Genomic DNA, 21,326 nt, shown 5'->3' on the forward strand with positions numbered 1-21,326 from the left:
GTAGAACTGGGAACCTGCTAATCCTGGACCGGGCTGTGTATAGTGGGGACTAAACACTGCATTCCTTGTGGTGTGATGCTGAGTGGCCTTGACCTCTTGGAATCCAGAGCCCCTCTTGAGACCAAAGGCTCATGCCCGCTGACTATCCATCCAAACCTCTCTGACTGCTCTGTGTGAACTCAGGCGAAAAAATCCACGGGAGCCTCTTCCTGCCTGTCCGCTCTTCCTGATTGAGACCAACGGCCCCTTCGGTTTTTGCAACATTTCCTCTGACCTTTTCCCAGGGTGCCTGCGCAGAGCGTGGACTTTCACGAGTTTTCTAAGGAAGCGTCTCTCTAGTACAGAGGTCCTTCTAAATTTAGAAGGAGCCCTGGTGTTTTTAAGCATCTTCGATAACAACACTAAGAGAGGTTTCTAAATGACTGTCCCCAATCGCTGTGTTGGTCCTGCTGGGTTGGGCTGCACTGTCAGCCCTAGATACTGGCCCTGGCTGCTTGGGGCCCAGCTGTGTGATTCTGGGCAAGTCACTGGATGTCCTGCCTTCTCTGTGAAGCCGGGGGGGGGGGGGGCGGGGGCAGTGGGGGAGGGCGGTGGTGGCTGGGGGGGAGCCAGGGCTCTCAGGGGGGCTGCCCAGGGCGGCCTCTGGCATTCCCAGCTCATGCAGGCAGCTCCCAGGCAATCCGGCAGCTTCCATCTCTGCCGCAGACAGGCCTGTGGGCCCCCTATGCCTGGGCTTTCCTGCTTCAGACTCCCGCAATATGAACAGGGAATGATACACTATTACTTAAAAAGCTTTAGAGCCATCAGAAAGTTTGAAATAGTACAATGGACAAATGCCCTCCCCTAGATTCACCAACTAGGAACATTTTGCTACATTTGCTTTGGGTCTCTCCTTCCTTTTCTTTGTATATGTGTGCGTGTATTTTTTTCTTTTTCTTTTAACCAACCCTTTGAAAGTGAGCGACATCACGACTCTTGGCCTCTAAAGACACCAGCATGTATTTCTTAAGACCTAGCACATTCTCCACATTTTCATTAATCTGGGTATGACTAATGTCAGTATCACCCCGAGAAAACGACCATGACCCAGACGACCTAGTAAGCAGTGTGTACTCGACTCCCCCATCTCTATCCCAGTCACGTTCTTTCTGGTCCTTTCCCTTGATCCAGGATCCAGTCAAGCCCCACACATTCAGCTGCCACGTTTTCTTAGTCAACTTCAGTCAGGAACCTGGGGGAGCGGACTCTTTCATAACCTTTCTAGTTTCTTCTCTTTGAAGCGTGGCCGAGGGGCAGCATGCCCCCTCCTTTGGAAGGCTGGTGGGCTGCTCCCTTCCGTAGAGGGTCTTTGATGCCCACTCTTGCAAGCCTCTGCCAATTAAAAGCTCGTCTACAGCAGAGTCAGGGCCAGAAGCTCTGCTCTGGGGTCCACTGGGCAGTGACATCAAGAAACTCAGAAAAGAGAAGCTGTGGCTCTGAGCCACAGCCGCCTTGGACCCAGGGAGCTTGGGGGACTGTGAGAGCAGCCCTCATCCTCCTCTGCGTTTTAATTGGAGAAAAAAGTCCCAGGCTCGGCCAGCCGAGCGTGGCCCGAACATTTAGAATCAAGCTGCCCATGTCCCCAACTGCTTTGTAAAAAAAATGAATTATGCCATTATCTGCCTTGTCCTTACAGAGAGAAGTCTGCTCAGTGCGGTTGCTGAAAACAGGAACCCGCCTCCTGCAAGCCCCGCGCCTTCCTTGTTTCTAGCAGAGGAAGTTGCAGCCAGTTTAGCAACTGCACCTCTCGAGAGCATGGGCTCCTCGGCACCCGCGAGAGGCCCGGCTGCCCGCTCACTCGGCCACAGAGGCAGCAGCTGATGGAGAGGCGGTGACGGCGCTCCTGGCAGTCCCTCGGCTACTCCCAGGGGAGACCACGCCCCGCTGCTGAAGGTATCTTGGGGGGCCTGGTGGGAGGTGGGGGGACCCCTGAGACACACAACTGGCAGCGCGTGGACTTTCTGGGGGCAGATGTGCTCTGGGAGGACTGGGCTGGAGGGCGGCTCAGCATCTAATGCTGTGGTCGCGCATGGCTGCCCAGCGATTGGAACTCTGGCAGGAGGGGCTGGGAGCGCTCAGGCTGGGCATGTTCCTGGCAGAGGAGGCTGTCCAGGCCCTGGACATCCTGGCACATAGTGGGCTTCTTACTGGAGACCCTCCTGCTCCCTGTCAGACTCTTCAGCAGTGTGACCTTGGATGAGACCATTCAGCCTCTCCAGGCCTTGATTCTCCCCTCTGCCAAGAGGGAATAATGGTACCCACGTCGCTCAGGTATCTGGCAGATTAAATGAGCTAACATGCAAAGTGCCAAGGCCAGTTGCGGGCACACAGTAGGTGCTCAGTAAATGCCACTGGCGTGGAGTCCTGAGGTGCACGGAGTCCAGGCAGGCAGACTGATCACAGCAGTGCTTTCGGAGTGTGGCTGTGTGGTCTTCTGCAGGAAGATGGCGAAGATAACTGATGAGAATAAGCAACCATATCCAAGTGGGGGTATGTGTGCGGCAGGAGTAGGATTAAAGGAAAGGCCAGCATGCAAAAGGCATGTAAAATCTGAAAGCACAACGCAAGAATTCGATTTTGGAGAATTACAGTTCCCCAGGGAATGCGGCACGCTCCCCCCTCCTTTCAGGGTCCCTCGTGTCCAGAGGGCCTGGTGTCAGGGAAGCGACCTGGGTTGTGGCCTCAGAATGTCCTGAACTGGGGTTGTACCTGAGGCGTGAAGGGATGATGCCTGCCGGGCTGAGTGGCAGAGGGGGGGTGGTGCATAGAAAGACCTCTTCAGAACAATCTCGTAAGATTACAATCATCATTCGCTTTTGACAACTGAGAAGAGGAGGCTCAGAGTGGTTGAGTGATTCACCCGAGTCCCACAGCTGGTAAGCGGCTCTGAGAACCCCCGGGGCTGAGGTGAGGGAGGAAGAGCCTCAGTGAAAGCAACTGTGGGAACGACACAAGCGTGTATTTAAAGCAGTGCTTGTTATTTTAGGAGAAATACACCCCACGGTCTGCAAATTGTCCTTGTGTGGTTTGCTAGGAGATGCTGTGAACCAGGCTGAGGTGATCTTAAAACTGGGGAGGTGAGCCCACATCTATGTTCTGGCTTAATGTGCTCTGAAATTTCTAAGAGTGATAAAATAACCTCTGGAATAGGCTGAAGCATGTTTCGACTCCTGGATCTTAGGCAGATCTAGAACCAGGGGAGCCCAGGGTTTTAATCAGCTACACCTGGGCCGACGTTCTAGGCTGACCCTGAACTAAGCATGTGACTCTGGGCAAGTTCTCCGAGGGTTAGTTTCTTCCTCGTAAAAAGATGACCAGCTTCTTTGTGTGCTTGTCAGAGGTTTAGGTTGTACACAATAGGTAAGCGCTTATTACCGCAGCTAAGAGCGTAACAGCAGCTATTAAGATCATTCCTGGAGTTCCCGTCGTGGTGCAGTGGTTAATGAATCCAACTGGGAACCATGAGGTTGCGGGTTCGATCACTGGCCTTGCTCAGTGGGTTGAGGATCCGGTGTTGCCGTGAGCTGTGGTGTAGGTTGCAGACGTGGCTTGGATCCTGCGTTGCTGTGGCTCTGGCGTAGGCCGGCGGCTATAGCTCTGATTCGACCCCTAGCCAGGGAACCTCCCTATGCCGCGGGAGCAGCCCAAGAAATGGCAAAAAGACAAAAAAAAAAAAATAATTCCTAACCTAGACAATTACAGGACCCCAAGTTACTCGTGCATCCCTAGGCAGCAAAAGGTAACAGGTAATGTTAGAAACAATGGGTCAAAATGCACAGCAGGTGACCTGGACACGCGATCTTTCGGAATGCTTATTTCTCCGTATTCCTTCATCTCCTATAAGTGAAACAGGTTTGGACTGCAGCAAACTGTATTTCCTAATACAGAAAAAAAAAATTGTTCCCCCTCTGAGCTTCGAGAGCTGGCAAAGTATTTCCAAAGGGAGTGCGTCTTTCTTAAAGACTTAGCGTTTATTCATTCTGGTAAACCCCAATCAGCTTCCTACATTAATAGATGCTGCTGGTTTTTAATTTTTCATCTGACATTCAGCAGGAATTTATTTCCCCCAGCTCTGAGAGAAGCTGTAGCTTACAATTCTCATTAAAATGTTCTGCTATGTCAGGCTAGAGCATTTGGTTCTCATCAGCAACCTGAAGGCTCTGTTAGTATATTTATCTGCATCCATCCATCCACCCATCCACCTATCCGCCCATCCAGCCATCCTTCCCTTAATAAATATGCATTGAGGCCATACTGTGTGGCTGACTTCCGCCCTCCCTCTCCCCCCACAAGAGTTCCAAAGGAAACAAGCACACTGGGTCCAAACCACTTCCTCCCATCTGAGAACTACCGAGGGAGGGGGCTCAGTTCATTACGGTAACTCGAGCTATAGACAGAAACTGTGTGGCCTCAGAGTGGCTCACTTTTGTTCTCCAACAGCTTTGCAAAGTCACACTCCCTCCTTGGCACCATCCAGGCTGCTGAGACCGTGGCCAGAGGACTTGGCAGGTGTTGGCGGGGAGGGAACGTGGGGAGACTCGAGGAGCTTCAGAAGAGAGTGGGAACTGTCCCCTCGATTGTCATTAGCGGAAAAGGGCCACCCTGAGAGGGTCAGGCTGCCCCTGAAAGCGCGGCCCCTCCTGCCTGCTTTGTGCTGGGTAGAGATGCCTTTGGCTATGCAGCCGAATTCGGGGAACGCTGGCTATGGGCTGGATACCTGCTGGGTAACCCCTTTCCACCCAGGAATGTGACAGACGTGGAGAAGATGTTCTCAGGAGTTTACAGCCTGGGGTGGGGGAGAGCAGCGTGCTTCCAGAAAGAGCCGCATGACGATCAACGATGCCGCGATCCAGGACAGAGAGCAGAGGGAACCAGGTGTCAGTGAAGTCTTTACATTTCATCCTTACACTAGCCCTGGGAGGCCGCGTGCTCCTTCTCAAAGCACACATACGCCATCTCCCCCTACTCTTCCTTCCCCAACCCCTACACCATCTGAGTCACAGAGACAAGCAGCTTAAAACTCACAGCCTCTGGAAAAGACTTCCTGACGTGCTACTCTATCAGCACATGCCATCTGCTGCCCACCTGTGACCCACAGAAGAGCAGCACCGTGACCTTGTCATTAAAAGGGCTCGAGTCAGCCTCCTGTCACCCTCTTTCTATTTCCTTTCGCCTCAGAGCAGGGGACTTAAGAGCTGGGCTCTGGAGCCACCGCCGAGCTTCAAATCCTGTCCCCTCTTTTACCAGCTCGGTGATAAACGGGGGCCAAATTATGTAAACGCGCTGGCCTCGGCTTCCTCGGTCCTCTGAGAGGTGGAGTGGTAGTGGCCTGTCTCTCCCAGACACGGTGCTTCTTCAGTTTTCATCAATTCCTTTTCATTTCCTTAGGGGCAGGAACATCCACTGTGTTCCAGCCCAGAGTGAAAACAGATCTTTCTTCACGGCCCTTCGCGTCATTCATCAAACAACCACAGAAATGCGTGTTAAAATGCAATCCCCCTCCAAGGCAGTGCAGGTGTCCCCGAAGAGGTGAGGCTGGGATGGTGAGCTGAAAGGAGGGTACCTGGGGCACGTGCGTGTTTTGACAAGTGATTCACGAGGAGCTCAGCATATACAAGTGCTGTTACAATAAGCTTGTGAGCCTCGCTGGGGGTTCACGCGTGTGAACGAAAAGCAAAACTAGGCCTCGCTGGGAAGCGGGATATGCTACAGCAACCACTGCCTCTGGCCTCTGCACACCCGCCTCCACCTGTCTCTTCCTTCTGATGAGACCTGCATCTCCCATGTATCCAGATTCGAAAGGAGTAGAAAATTCTACCTTGTGTTCGCTGTTTTCCCAGTCTGTGTAGCTGCGTATCCGTGGGATCTAACATCAAAACAATTGTCTTTACGACCGTTTTCTCGGTCGTCGGTGTTTACAACCTCAACTTCTAGTTTCGGTGGGGCCGGAACCTTACTCGTAACATGATTTTTGTCAGCAAAGGGGTTCAGGGTCCAACAGACTCACAGACTGGGGGAAAATCCTAGCAGCTCTATGTAGCGGGGGCCTGCGAGTAAAGCTGATCTAGGAAGGAAAGAAATGGGGGGGGGGTTGCAATTTTTCTTTCAATGAGATATTAAAGCCGTGTCAGGAACTTCATTGCCCGCTTCTCCACGTCGGACCCCGCGTCACACAAACGCCGCCAGGTCTGGGGTAAAGGTACCTGCTTGTGGCGTATTCACTTTGGCAGAAAGGCGAGCCACAGAGGAACCCCTCCCCCCGCCTCACCCCTCCTTGTGCTCATCTGGTAACGCCTACACACTAATCCTTACTTGTGAAAACCCAGCAAGGCAGACAGGACTGTACTCATTTTTTGAACAAGAACGAACAAACAAAAACCATGGGAAGAAGTTTGGGGGTGTCCTAAGAGGTGAAACTTAAATCTGCCCCAGCACCAAGTGGTCTCGAATCTGGCTTCTTTCCATGACCCCTGAAAGGACCATAAAATGTTTTATAGGACCCATCCCTCTGGTCTTAGGGCAAAGCCAAGCCTTCCTGTTATCCTGAGGGTACATGAGGTCCCCTTTCCCTCCAAGGCACCCAAGGGTGGAAGGGGTCAGAACACAGGCTCATGGACACGTGAGTAAAGCCTGACGAGTGGGCAGGGCTCTCCGCGGTGGACAGAGTGCTGGACAGGCAGTCATAGCCGTTATCCAAGCTTACTGAGTGACCTTGAGCAGGCTGCTTGCCCTCTCTGAACCTTTCCTCTGTCATACGAGGGCATGACCCACTCCTTTTCAATCGGTGCTTTATGATATCCCGGGGTCCTATCTGTGGAAGTAAAGGGACAAGATTGCTGAGCCCCTGGCCCCCAAACAGCAGCTTATCTGTTTTATATATTGAATTTCTGGGGAAACTTTCTCAAAACATTGGTCACCCAGCAGATTTGAAATAGTCTGAGTGAGAGGATCCCAGGGTCTCCTCCAAGCAGCCCTTGGGAGCCTGTGATTTTGACCAGGCAGGAGTGCAAGGCAGGAGTGGGGTGCACGTGGCTCTCTGAGCCGGCTGCCTGCTCTCAGCAGGTCCTACCTGGCCAGTGCCCTGAGAGCCAAGGCTGATTGCCGTCTCCTAGGGGGACAAGAGCAAGGTGGGATGGGGGCAAGAAGAACAGGTGCACCTGCCCAGAGAGGAGAGCAGGGACCAATGTGGGTCACAGGGGTATGCACCTGCTAAGCGAGGTCAGGATGTGGTGGGGTGCCCCCGGAAATCCTGCGAGATCCTTGGCAGGGGAACCAACCGATGCTAAGGCACCATCCCAGCTCTTATTGCCACCACCCCACCCCTTCCCGTGCAGTGGGTCAGACCACAGGCAACCCTGAGCAAGTCCCAAGGCTGCTGGGTGGGTTCTGAGTACCACTCATGGTTGGCGGATAGCTGAGGCAAAAGCACCATGAGCCATTGTCTGGCCCAACCGCTTCCCCTTTAGACTTGAGGACCTGAGGCCCAGGGAGGGGAAGGACCGCTCAAGCTCGCACAATGACTTGGCCAGACAGCCTGCACCCCCAAGGGATCCAGCGAAGGCAAATGTGTAGCTATCCCATCTTACCAAACTTATCTCTGCTTTCAATAGGACTTTAATTTAATCCCCCAAATAACCCTTCAGGACATGTATTAGTATCTTGAATTTCTGGATTTGGAAATTGAGGCTCAGAGACGTACAGTAACTCGCCAACGGACACACAGCCAGGTCAGGAGCTGGACTCTGAAGTCGGGCTTGCCTGCCTTGAAACCCCCCTTTCCAAGGCTCTCTCATTCTTCCCTAGTTCTGCTTCTGATTATGAAAGCAATTCAGGCACATAAGAGAAAAATTGGAAGTTTTTTTAGAAAGCTATAAAGAAGAAATTGACAAATTTCCCTATAAAATCACTACTCAGAGAGAGCCCTTAGAAATATCTTGGAAATCATTTCCTTTAATATATGCATATGTGTGTTAACATTTTATAAAATTGAGATAGTATAAGCCTGGCTAGTTATTTGGGATTTTTTTTTTTGACCTATAGCATTAATAATTTCTTTAAAATCTTTTGAAAGGCTGGAAAACAAAGAATATATATATATATATATATATATACACACACACATATATATATACACACACATATATATATACACACACACATATATATATACACACACACATATATATACACACATATATGTGTGTGTATATGTGTGTGTATATATATATGTATGTATGTATGTATGACTGGGTCACTTTATAGCAGAAACACACACATTATAAATCAACTATAATTTAAAAAGGAAAGAAATAAAAAATAAAAGTAAAACGAAAGCCTGGAAAACAGCTTTCCTCTGATCCTAAGGGTATAAAGACAAGGTCTGGATTCTTTCTAATGGGATTTCACAACAAAGTGACCACTGGAGTTCCCGTCATGGCTTGGCAGTAACAAATCAGACTAGTATCCATAAGGACACCAGTTCGATTCCTGACCTCGCTCAGTGGGTTAAGGGTCTGGAATTGCCAAGAGCTATGGTGTAGGTTGCAAACACGGCTCGGATCTGACATTGCTGTGGCTGTAGCGTAGGCCAGCGGCTACAGCTCTAATTCAACCCCTAGCCTAGGAACTTCCATATGCCGTGGGTGTGGCCCTTAAAAGCCAAAAAAAAAAAGAAAGAAAAAGAAAAAGTGATAATAGGTCTTTTATTAATAATATTCAAAAAGTCACTGAGTCTGGATTGCTAGAATTTAAAGGGGTTAAGTGGCTTCGGAAATCGTGTTTTCCATTCATCTCATTTTTCAGAAGAGTAGACGGAGGCCCAAGGTCACTCAGAGGAGGCAGCCTTGGTCCAAAGACTGCGGAGAAAGCAAAAGCAAAGACCGGATCTGACCCTCTGACCGCACAAAGAAGAGGGAGAGATACACGGAGACTGTTCAGAGCCAACACTAATGAACTCTTTTCTCCTTGGCTCTCTCCTTATTATTTCTAGATGCAGTCGTGTCTCCTACACCCTCTCCCCTGCCTCCAGGCACTGCACAAAACTGCCACAGATTAAATCAGATTGTTCAGCCATGCCATTAGGGGGACTCCAGTTCTCAGTCTTGGGGGGCACTTTCACTCTTCTCGAATCAAAGCCTCTTTCAGATGATTTAACTCCTTCTTGGAGGTGGCAGAAAGCCAGCGAGCAGACCCCTAAGGGGCAGGTGGGCGGACGGGTTTCTCTGAACCACGCGGGATGTGGTGCGTGCTGCCCAGCCCAGCCCCTGCTCTCCGTGTGCCCACCCACCAGCCAGAAACAGGGAGATGGTGGGTCCGAGGAGAGGCTGGCACCAGCATTTACCCCGTCTTTCTCGTCTCGAGACCCTGGGTGTTTCTTTCCTTGGCTGGACCTCAGTTTTCCCATCTAAAAACTGCAAGTTTCAAGTCTTGTTTTGTTTCGTTTTCCTGCATTGGGGCCCCTGAATTGCGCACACACACCCCCACCCCTCGCCCCTGGTTGGCGCACAAATGCTCCTAAAGCATTCTGAAGCTGTCGAAAGCGAGGCGACGTTAGAATTCACTTAGATAGATTACAAAGTCTTTCCCCTACGACTTTGCTGGAATTGTCAGTGTGAAGATGAGAGTCGCACTTGATGGCTGGAGGCTGTGGCTTGGAAACAGCGCAGGGCAGGCAGGTGGAATAGAAGAGGCGAGAAGGGGGGGCCTGGGGTGTCTGGGGAGGTGGGAGCTCACCCACCTACTGGGCGCTCTAGGTGGGAGGCGAAAGGCACTAGCCCTGGCGTCCAGTTGATCCTTGAGGCCAAGCATCAGGCTGCAGGGAGCCGAGTGTATTGTTTTTGGGGGGTCAAGTGACACAGTGTGGGGACCCTCTGGAGAGTGAGGGGGCAAGGCTGGCACACCCGGTTCTGAGTTATCTCTGCATGGGGAAGCCTGCCGGGGCCTCTCCCCCACCTGCCCTGGGAGCTTCCTCTGGAAGCTCGAAGGTCTTGGTGACGATGCACAGAAAGGCCAAGGGCTCCAGGGAGACACTGGGAGCAGGACAGAGGTGATGGGGCCTCCCATGCCGGGTGCCGGCTCCCCAGAGTCAGTCTCTGCTCCTTCCCTGGATGTACCTCGGGGTGCAGGGGGAGCCCAGAGGCAGCAGGGTTCCCTGTCAGCTGGGTGGAACCACGTGGTGCACAGGAGATGCTGAATTGCAGGGACTGAGGCTGCCAGCTGCTCCTCTGGCCTGGTGTCTCCAGCCTTTTTCTGGAGCACATTTCTGTGAGAGCCTGCATCAGGCAAGGGGCCCTCCAGGGACAGTGAAAACTCGTCCCTGCCCTCTGGAGCCAGGGTGATGCCGCTAAAACCTGCCCGGCCTGCAGGACGGGCCCTGCCAGGGACAAAGCACCCCCTTGGCTGTGTGTGGGGAGAGAGGAGGCAAGACGGAGGAAGACGAGCTCTGGTCTTTTATCAGGAGGGACCTCACTCTTAACCCACTCCTGCTCCCAAGAGGACCAGAAGATGGGACTCCTAATTTAAGCACATGCCCACTCCAGCCACATGTGCTGTGGCACCTTATGGGTTTAGAGAATTTGCCAGCCTTGTATTTATCTTGGAAATAGCACAACTGTATTACAATAGCACAATTATGTTACAATCTATTAGTTTGAGTGATAAGTGATAAACTGTTCATGTAAATAGTTAAAATAGATTAACTTTCAAGGAACACCCATCTGGTCTTCCTTTTTTCACAATATACCAGGTCCCCCACCTCCCCACCCCACCCCCAAATTAGGAAGTGGTACAGACCGTCCTCAACCTCTGAAAGGCCTGGCTCTGAGTGCATAGGTCTTTCTAGAATCCGAACATGTCATGCACAGAGGAAGGATTTAAGGCCAAGGTGGAGGTTGGCCTGGCTGACTTTGGGACACTTTCAAATGCATAAGGCCTTGATCCTAACCTGGAGACAGAGACTGGGGCGGAATGCGATTTTCCAGGTGGAACAGACGCAAGCTGGGGGGTTCTACTCCATCTTCTCTTTGTCCCCAGGAGACAGCAAGGGCCATGTCTGTGGGTGTAGCTTTCTTCCCTGTGCTTCAAGCAACCTGAGAAGACACTTCTATCCTGGAATCATTCATGTCCTTTCCTAAAATACTTGTCCAAAGACCCAGAATTCAAGCTTTTCTCACTATGGACTTTCCGAGGATAGACTGTAAATGGCAAAAGCTAACATGGATCTTATGCTGGGCCATGTCCTCAGTGTTTCATAGGCTTTATCTGTTTATATTGCAGCCACAACCTGATGTCGTTTGGCTACTATTCCCTGAAGCAGGCAGAGAAAGGTCAAGAGCTTGCCAAGGTCACCTAGCGTGCATGCGCAGAGCCAGACTTTTTGGATCTTGTGGAAAAAATCAGAAACTGAGCAGCAGCCGATCAAATCTCCAGCTGCCCAGTTACGTGCTGTGTGACCTTGGACAAAACCTTTACCTTCTCTGAGCCTCAGTGTCCTTTCTGCAACATGGGGTTAGAGATGCAGGGAGTCTAGATAATCAAAAGTAACAGCAGATGCCGCAGAAGCACGGGAAGCAGGCAGCAAACACGGTCTCGCTAGGGTGTTTTCTCGTGCCCCCGTGGCTAAGGGCAGGCTGAGAAGCTCCGACAGAAGGGAGAAAGTGCAAACAGAAAGTCCCCGCTCCTCGTCCCCCCATTGGCTGTGGAGCCACGTGTAACTCCTGAGCTTTCAGAGCGTGCACGCCCGGCCCCAGGGAGTTGAGGGCCGGGCCCCAGGAGTGGAGCCCCGGCGAGTGAAGCAGCTTCAGCCTCTCCTGCAGATGCTGCCGCCTGTTTGCTGTCAGCCGGGGCGGAGGAATGGAAACTTTCTCCACCAACAGCCCTTGCGAGCAACTTCCCTCTCTGTGGTTTTTCTCTGTCATTCCCTTGATAAAAGAAGTCGAGCTGCACAAACGTAACCAACATTCACGAACCTCGTCCTCACATAAAAACACCCGCCTTTCAAGAAGCCAGCGGCCTGAGAAAATGATACACGATGTATTCTAATCTGGGTCATTCTCCACCCAGAGGGCCCGGCGCGTGGCTGACGCTCCGTGTGGATTCCCTGTGCCGTTGGCTTCGAGCGGCTTCGACAGCCCGGGGGGAGAGAGAGATGGGGAACAGCGTGCGATCCAGCCCAGCGCCTGCCGAGAGGCCAGCGCCCAGCCCAGATGGTAAGTTTGGCTTCTTTGGCGAAGATCGGGCGGTGGGGGCGCTGATGGCTGTTGAAACCTGGCAATGGGCACACGGCGCTTCCTTCTCTCTGACTCTCTCACTTTGCTTGTCTTAACATGTTCATATTAAATGTTAAAAAAGAGGGACGCTGGTGCCCTAGAAGGATGCCAAATCGTGGGCATTTTGTGAAGGACCTTGAGAGCAGCGTGTTCCATCCCTTTCTTGTATTTATAGGTGGGGAAACTGAGGCCGACGAAATGAATGTAACGTGTGCACTAGCTATTGTCAGAGTCTGACTTCCACCCCAGGCCAGGCTGATTCTGAAACCAGACGCCGAAGGGCCTATAACATTATCACGGGTATAAAACATTATCATGGGTATATCATATGATCAGGCTCAGCTAGAGCTTTCCCAGTGTAACTTTACAAAGCTGGCCCCCCGCCCTAGGACACGTTCCTGAAAATAAAGGAATCCTTGTGCCACGGGTAGAATCACAGGGGCCAGGTGTTCTAGGGGGAGGGCACAAGGATGACAAAAATCTGATTCTCCCAGAGATACCAGCTTTTGCCAGACTCTCGAAGCTACAGAGTCGAGCAGGGATGGCTCCAGAGCCGGGAGGAGACATGGGCCAGCAGAAGGCAAAGGCCGCGAGCAGGCCCGTGGAGCTCCGGCTTCAGTGGTGCCGGGGGCCGTGGACACCCTCACCTCTACCCCCTATCAGGGCAGCGGGGCCGTACCTGTGGGTCCTTTAGGGTGTTGGGAGGGGCGTGGTCAGGGGGTCCGTTGGTTTCCCCAGGGTGAGTCATGGAGGATTTGAGACACTCTGGCCTCCCAGTGTGGAGTCACTCCATGACTCCTGTGGCCCCTTAAAAAAGGAGCTGCCTTTTCACTTCTCCCAAAAGGGAGACACTCGGCTTACACAGAGTCTCATGACTTCCCAGATGTCCCCAAGTGACGGTGCAGAGACCCTCCTCTTTGGTCTGCAGCTCTCGTCAGATGCAGGGCAATTCAGCAGCTCTCCTTTCTAGCTCGGCAATACCCCTCCCCAAACCTAGTGGGGAAAGACAGTAAGAATGTTCCCCAGGACAAAGGAGGAGGAACCACGTGATTGGGTGGAGCAGGCTGTGTGCGCCGGGGCCCTGAGCGGCGGGGCCCTCCACCTCCCATGCAAAGCTCAGAACTGTGTGCAGTTGTGCAGAGCGGCCGTATGCCTGCCGCGGGCAAGGGCCTGGACCCCTTCTCCCACCTTCTCCAAACCTACTCAAGCCCTAGTCTCCTCCTCCAGTCATGGCCACTTCCAGAAAACGGACACAGCCATGCCCAGGGCCCATGCTGAGCCCAGGGTGCCTTGTGGCCTCTCCCGCGGGGAGGAGGGCCGGCACGCTCTAGCAAGCCCCATGAAAACACGGGCCTCCACAGCCCTGCCTATTTGCCTTGATTTTTTAAATGCAAATCGTCATGAAATAAGTTTTTCTTTTTCCACCGTGTGGGTGGGAGGTCGCCTCTAGAGAGGAGGAAGAGGGGTCTCCCCGAGCCTCCGCCCCCCAGTTCAGAGAATTCCCCAGGTCACACTCAGTCTGTGATCCAGGCAACCACATCAAGTGCTGGCGGGCGGTGGCTTTTCCACTCCCCACCCCTGAAAAGTTTCCTTTGAGATCAGTCCCAACCTGATTTCCTCTTTGCTCTGACACCTTCTTGTATAAGGGACAGGGTGACACAGTGGATACACTAATTAGCCTCCATCCAAATGAGGCAAGGAAATCCGGCTTTCTCAGAACACGCACGTCTCAGCGAACACTCCTGCTTACGCTTTTGATGGGTCTCAGATACCTAGGAGGTTGTGTGGGAGCGGACTGCTTGGGGTCAACATATAGTTAGTGCTTCCTCTGACATCAGCCTGAGCGAGGTGGGGGTGAGGCGCCCCAAAGCCAGGGATGGACGGGCAGGAGGCCAATTTGTGGACTTTCAGATGAACAAGTGTTCTGAGCTTTCAAGAGTTCATTCTTCTCTTAAACCACGACTGTGGATGCCTTGGAATATGGGTTTGCCCATGAGTTTTCTTCTATATTAAGCTTTCCAGAACATTCCTCATTCATCTTGTTCCCAGAGACTAACAGCACAAAACCCACAGAAGCTGCAGGGCTTGGTGGAACCAGGGCAGGTCTCAGAGGCAAATGACCTTGTTGAGCTTCTGGTGGTGTCCTCTGGGGGCTCTATGACCTCAGGGAGCTCACTGGGCCTCCCACGAGGGAGACAGGCACACGGAGAGCAGAATAGCTGCTCCCTGGCAGCAGAAACAGCATGAAGTGGCAATGAGAGCTATGTGGCAGAATCACCTTTTTATATTCTATCTGAGATTATCTTATTGCACCAGGCTGTGTCTAAATGCCACCCCCCCACACACACACAAAAGTGTAAAAATGATAGAACTGGGGATTCCAAAGCTTGTTTGCAAATCATCCCAAAGAACTCCTTTTCTCTACACATCCAGACTCCGGCTACGGCTCACACATAGGCGGTGCGGAGTTGAATAATCCCCAGGGAACTCCCCAGGAGCGGGGAAGTAACGTATTTCCACCTTAAAAAGAGGAGTCAGTCACACTGCTGTGACCTTTCTCCCTCCCCAGTTCTGACCCCCTTATCGCCCTGACTTGAAGTGAGACCTCACTGGCAGAGGTGGCAATGCAAAACCAGATGCTGCTCAGACCCCTTTCTGTGCAAAGATGGAAATAATGCTAAGCTGTGCATTTACATAGCATTGAGCCTGCTACTGGGGGGGGTGGAAAGAGGGGTGGGTGGGGCTCCAGGGAGGAAGAGCTGGGAGGGAGCCTCAGAGCCAGCAGGGTACTTCTCGGCGCGTGCTCAGACCACCTGCCCCATCCCCTGGGAAGTCATCAAAATGCAGATTCCTGGGCCCCACCCCAGACCTGCTCGTGGGAACCCGGTGACGGCAGGCAGAAGCGGCATGCCTGATCTCTTCGCAGCCCCTGGAGCATCTTAAGCCCCCTCCAGCCGGCAGACCATAGACCTAGCTTTAGTCCCGCCCCTACACTCCCACACAGAGAGGAAGGCAGCTCTTGCCCGAAGCGTTCCCCTGTCCTCCTTTGTACGATGGGGGTAATAGGAGTCCCCGGGCGCTTTCACGTGCCAGCCGCGACTGCAGGTGCCTTAGACTCTGGATTCTCAACCCGCGCCGGAGGTGATCGCTCTTCACATCCCCACGTGGCAGCCGTGGCGACCCAGGCACAAGACGGTTCACTTACTTGCCCAAGGCCCTGCAGCTGGGACTTGAGGACTGGGGCCCGAATCAGGCCGTCCCCCTCCTCACCCCCACAACATGATATGCCTGGAGGGGACGTGTTCTCTAGAGGGAGACCGAGGTCACCAGATTGAATGACACAGACACTCAGCCGCCCTCGTGAGACAGGAAACCGCGTCAGATCTTTGACGCGAGCCCGTCTCCCACCCTGGTCTCGCTCACCCCACAGCTGGTACACACGATGGCTTCAAGAGGAACCAGATCATTCCACTTTTTTATCACATGGCCCACGTTATACATTTCATGGATGCCATACAAATGATAACTAGTCCACCAAACCCCTGATGTCACGTTGCTTAGGTCAGGACAAAAGATGTTTTTAAGTGAATTAACACAAAGAAAAACCACTATTAAGTAAGAGATAGAGCAGGTGGAGGACAGCTGTGGGCAGGAGAGGGGCGGGTCGTCCAGAGCAGGGTCTGCATCCTCTGAGGACAGGTCACCTGCTTGTGAAACCAGGGCCCCGACTTACTAGGTGTGTGTTCTGGGCAAGACTCTCCACCTCGCTGTATCAGCTAAGAGTCTGGGGATCCGCTCAGTCCCACTCTGCCCCATCTGACAGGTGGAGAAGCCACGAGCTTTTTAGGCCATTGCATCCTACTTTCCAGCCCGTAACACAGGACCCACAGGCACAAGCTGTGGTTCACAGTGACCAAGAGAACCCAGGAGACCTTCTATGGGGCCAGTCGTCCCTGCCCTGTCCGACTGGTTAGTTGTGTGTGTGTGTGTGTGTGTGTGTGTGTATGTGTGTGTCCATTTCCTATAAAAGTTACGAAGAATAAGGCCTGCTTTGACCCCTCCGGAGGCCATGAGTTTGGGCATGACTCAAAGAAAGGCCAAACCAGAAACTGGACTCAGAGAAGGTTACCTATGCTCCTGCCCACTGCACTGAGCTGCTTGTGCCAACTCTGAAGGCTCACTTGAATCAGCCTCCATCCCAAACTGTCGAGGGTCAAGGGTTAACTGTGGGGAGCCTGGTAGCTAAGTCCCCAAAAGAGCTAAGTAGCTCAGGGACCTGACCATGAGCTTGGAAACCTCCGTGCCCTCCCCCTGACACGTTCCTAAAGCGCCTCCTGTCTCGGTTCTACACCCTTTAAATTGGCATAGCTGTCCCGTAGCGCCACAGGGGAGCATGGGCCATGAAGAATGGCTGGTTTGGCAACGTGGTTATAAATGGGATCTACTAAGAGTTTTTCAGCATTTTAAAAGAAAGGATAATGCCGCTCTAAAGAATAACAATGCAAAAAAGGGTCTGTCCTCTTTTCACCAAGTAACAAGTGTGGTGAGTTAGTTCCGCCTCAGTCTCCTTCCTTTTGGGGGTCACTGCCCATTTTCCACTTTCATATATATGGTTCAGTCTGACTCATTTTTGAATTGAGCTTTTAGCAAGTGTTTGGTCTCTTGAATTTTGTCTTCGGTTCTCACCAAATGGAGTTTGTTTTTAGAAGGTAAGAATATTTGCAAATTTACATGACCAGAGGCTTTTCAACATTTAGGACATGACTGGCTGAAACTGGCCCTGATTCCAGAATGTTCACCATCAACATGAGATTAGCTGCCTCGGACAGAGGCAGGCTCTATACGCGTCCCTCCTCCCGGATCCTAACCCGGGCCGAGGAGGTTGATTTTGATAATTCCCATTTTGATGCATGAAGAAATCAAGCTCAGATTAAAAAAGAATCTCTCTCCAACTCGCAGAACCCTGAAGTAGAGGAGGTGGAATGGAAGCCAGGTCTGAATGATGGCAAAGCCTGTTCTCTCTCCTGAGAATTCCCCCAGGAGTTCTCCTCTGTGTGCTCAGCACACATTTCTCCACTGGATTTGTTTCCTCATCTTGAGTCGGCAGTAATCCCGCCCGCTTCCTCCCAGCCCCTCTTTTCTGTATCACCCACTTATCAGACTTAATTCAGATGCTCAGCTCTGCACAAAGCCAGGGGCTTCAGGAGTCCCTAATCATGTGTTGGAACCTAATGAGAGAAATTTAAATGTCCCGCCTCGTGTGTATTTCACTGCTGGGACCAAAGCCCAGGGAGGACTTTGATGGGATGGTGGCACCAGACCTTATGTAGAACGAAGGCTGTCCTTCCCACAAAAGCACAGACCAAACTTTCGCTTTTCCACTGACTTTGCCTTCTGTCTTCCGAACACAGGGACACAGGCGATGGGGCGGGCACTGGCTGTAACCTTGCAGCAGATGCTCCAGGCAGGGTTTTCTCAGTGATGTTTAAGTGTTACGGCTCTAATAACATCACTATTACGGAAATTCCACAGGAAACTCAACTCTGCTATTGTGAAACTGAAACTCTCCAACCCTGTAAGCCTGTTTTCCCCCATTGACACAATCGGTTTTATAATAGGATTTTGTTTTTGTTTCTGTTTTTCACATTATGAGAAGACAATGGTTCACAGCCTTACTCCTGAATCAGAGATCAAAGCCCCAACCCCCCTATAGACACGAAGCCTATTTCTTCCCCCCTTTCTGCTTTTTAGGGCCGCTTCCTCGGCATAGAGACATTCCCACGCTAGGGGTCTAATTGGAGCCGCAGCTGCCAGAATAAGCCACAGTCAGAGCAACACGGGATTCAAACTATGTCTGCAACCTACACCACAGCTCATGGCAACGCCGGATCCTTAACCCACTGAGCGAGGCCAGGGATTGAACTCGCAACCTCACAGTTCCGAGTCAGATTTGTTTCCGCTCCGCCAGGACAGGAATTCCATACACAGCCCATTTCAAGGCTCCGTTATGCCAAGGATCAAACACGTCATGCCTCTCATTTCCATAGTTGTTTTTCAAAGGGGCCATTTCTGTAATGACCCGCTACCAGGCTGCCTGCCCCCAGCGCCGACAAGGTTTCCTTCTCCTGGGCCCTTGATACACTCAGCACAGGGGGAGTTTGCAAGGGCCTGACAGCACCAAGACCTCTTCACCTTTGCATGTGATAAACCTGCCTTGGGCATCCTGGGCAGGTCAGCTCCTCCTGGAGCTCACAGCCGTTCCCTGATGGTCACAGAAACGCAAAAACACCCACGACCCTGTCTAACGGCCTCAAAGGAAAAGCCCAGGGCCCAAGAGGGGGCCGCAGAGGGTGGGCATCTCCAGGGCATCAGGCTAACCTCCCCTCTGGGGGCCGATTCTGAGTTGACAGAGGTGGGAAGGCTGGGGGGGGGGGTGGCGGGGACAGCAGGGTGTGCTCCAGGAAGGGAAGAGGGGACAGCCCCTCACGGGCTCTGGAACGGGGGGCCCTGGCTGGTTGAGAGAACAGAGCAGCCCATGCCACAGCTTCTAAGGCACGGGGACCACGTCCCTAAGTGGTCCTTCCATACTGGGGGAATATGGGGGTCCTTGGGGGCCATGAGACCGGGAAGAACAGATTTCCATCAAGAAGGCATTTTCCCGACCCCCCATTTTCCAGACTAACCCACACATCCCAGAGGGGAAAGTGTGTCCACACTGGAGAGTGGCTCATCAGCCTCGGAACCGGGGCTAGTTTACCAAGAAGCTGAACAAACCCTACGTGCCAGGCCCCCCTCACTGGCACGACACCTTCCGAGGGCCCCTACCTGATACTCTGCCATTTCCTGCTCTTTTTCTGGAAGAGGACTTCCAGCTTTGCCTTGGCTTCATGTCCCAGAAAATCAGATCCATCCCTTATTAGAACCCAGACTTTGGGCTTTAAGTCCAACTGTGCTGCGGCCTCTAAGTATCGGGCTCGGGGTGGGCTATACAGGGGAAGAACTCTTTCCAATTCGGCCAAGCAGAATGGGAGGGAGGCCTCAGCACAGGCTCGGGAAAGACCAGAGCCTCATGGCAGCCCTTCCTGGCCCACTCTGCACCTTCTCACGAGCTCTGCCTCCATCCAGTGACCGTGGCCACTGCAACCACTTTCGCTTTTCCAGCTCACACGCAGGGGCACTGGCTTGGACAGGATTTATTGCCTGTGACTCAGCTTCCCCAACTGAACAACCCTTCAGCGGTGATAGCTTGCTTCTCATGCATTCTTTTCATCCTAGTATTTAAGCTCCCTCGTGACACATCTGGCTGAGGACGGAGAATGTAGGACAAGTGGGCTGTAAGGTGCAGGGGGGGAGAGGTCCCAGCCCGAGCGTGTCTGGATCCTAGAAAGTGGCCTGCTTGGGCCCCTGAACCTACCATTTCCAAGTGTTGGGATTTCTCCAGCTTTTCCTGGGGTCAAGGGGGTAGGGATCACCCCTCCCCCCGATTCTTGATGTACTTTCTAGAACACGAGCCCCATGAGAGCAGCAGACTTGGCTTGTTTGTTTGCCATGCTTGGCCCACAGTGGGTGATCAATAAATAACTGCAAACTATTGCATTTAAGATGGATCGGCAATGAGGTCCTACTGTACAGCATGGGGGACTCTGGGATAGAACACGATGGCAGATAGTATGAGAAAAAGAATGTACCTATGTGTGGCCGGGTCACTGTGCTGCACAGCAGAAATTGACACAACACTGTAAATGACTACTCTATAATTTTGAAAAAAAGGTGAACAAAGAAGCAAACGGCGTGTTGCCCAGAAGGCTGAGTTCAGGTGTCCAGCCAGCGGACAGACTGACAAACACAAAGTGGCCGCAAGCCACTACGGCGTTTGCCAATCTGCAGGGTGTACTACTTCCCCAAAGACGTACCCCAGTATTAGCCTGCATCAGAGGCACCTGAACTGCAGCCTGTCACTAAGGCTGTGACACACAGCCTTGCTTAGTGTCAGAAAGCCGATTCACGTGTTATCCCTCTCTCTCTGCTCCACAGTAAGCTGTGCTAGTGCCTAAACCAGAAAGAACCAGAGAGCACGTTTCCCTTCTCAAAACTTCACCAGAATTACTGTCAACATATGTATGATGAGAAGTGCTGGATTTTTCTCTCTCTGCCCAAGAAAAGTCCCCATTAAGTAGACCTCAGCATATGCTACCTTGCATTCTATGAGGAAGAAGGGCTTTGTTGAGCTTCGGGATTAATGTCTCCTGGCCCTGGTGGGTCCTCAGAACTCATGGAGCCTGGCCCCAACCCCCCACGCTGATGTGCTGCAGACGTGGGATCCGCAAGCCCCCAGGACGGTACCTGAGGGGATGGTAATCAGACGGCATATTTCAAGAGCACCTCATCATTCTCAGGTGCTGCTACGTACTTTCATTGCATAATAATCCTGGAAAGCGGTATTGTTGGCCCTACTTTAAAGATGGGGACATTGAGGCTGGCAAGCATGCCAGGACTCGGCAAGATGTCACAGATCAGCAGAACCAGGGCAGACCCTGGCGCCAGGTCTTAGGACCTCAGCTCAAAGACCTCCGGATCCCCACCTCTCAGATGAGAACATCAGGGCCAGGGTGGGCTTGAGAATGCCAGCAGGTGAGCTGACTTCCCAGCTTCCTCAGGCAGCCTGCGCCACCCCCCCCCCCCAGAGAGAGGGGGGCCAGCTAGAAACTGCTCTTTCAAGACAGTCACATGTTTCTCACTAAGAAGTTCCCAGGAGGGTGTCACCTCTGCCCCCACCGCCCAGGTCTGCTCTTCATTCCTCGCGAGTAAGAACACCCCTTTGCCCTTGTTCCCCAGGAACGGACAGCGACTTCCTGGCAGTGCTGAGTGACTACCCGTCTCCTGACATCAGCCCCCCGATATTCCGCCGCGGGGAGAAACTGCGCGTGATTTCTGAGTGAGTCAGCTTCCCGAAACGTTTACCACGCCCCCCAACGAAGAACTCGATTTTGGTGGGAATCGTTAGATTTTAGCTCTACTTGT

At 52.4% G+C, this 21,326-nt stretch overlaps 2 protein-coding genes across 5 annotated transcripts in view; one reads left to right on the top strand and one right to left on the bottom strand.

The window, feature by feature from the left end:
• The window catches only part of TG (thyroglobulin), a 222,338-nt gene that overhangs the window by 53,351 nt on the left and 147,661 nt on the right, over positions 1-21,326 (bottom strand). The window lies entirely within an intron of this gene.
• SLA (Src like adaptor) overlaps positions 1,704-21,326 on the top strand; it is a 33,170-nt gene continuing 13,547 nt past the window's right edge. The window contains exons 1-3 of one of the 4 annotated variants that reach the window (XM_047783217.1): positions 1,704-1,932; positions 12,100-12,245; positions 21,141-21,240. In XM_047783217.1, the coding sequence (XP_047639173.1) occupies positions 12,185-12,245; positions 21,141-21,240 (161 nt within the window). In that variant the 5' untranslated portion in view covers positions 1,704-1,932; positions 12,100-12,184. Of the gene's footprint in view, positions 1,933-12,099; positions 12,246-20,339; positions 20,937-21,140; positions 21,241-21,326 lie in introns of those variants that run through there. The other 3 variants (XM_047783218.1, XM_047783219.1, XM_047783220.1) reach the window with 3 other exon arrangements.

The sequence above is a fragment of the Phacochoerus africanus genome, chromosome 6 (genome assembly GCF_016906955.1).
Source record: "Phacochoerus africanus isolate WHEZ1 chromosome 6, ROS_Pafr_v1, whole genome shotgun sequence".
In the NCBI taxonomy this organism is placed as follows: Eukaryota; Metazoa; Chordata; class Mammalia; order Artiodactyla; family Suidae; genus Phacochoerus; species Phacochoerus africanus.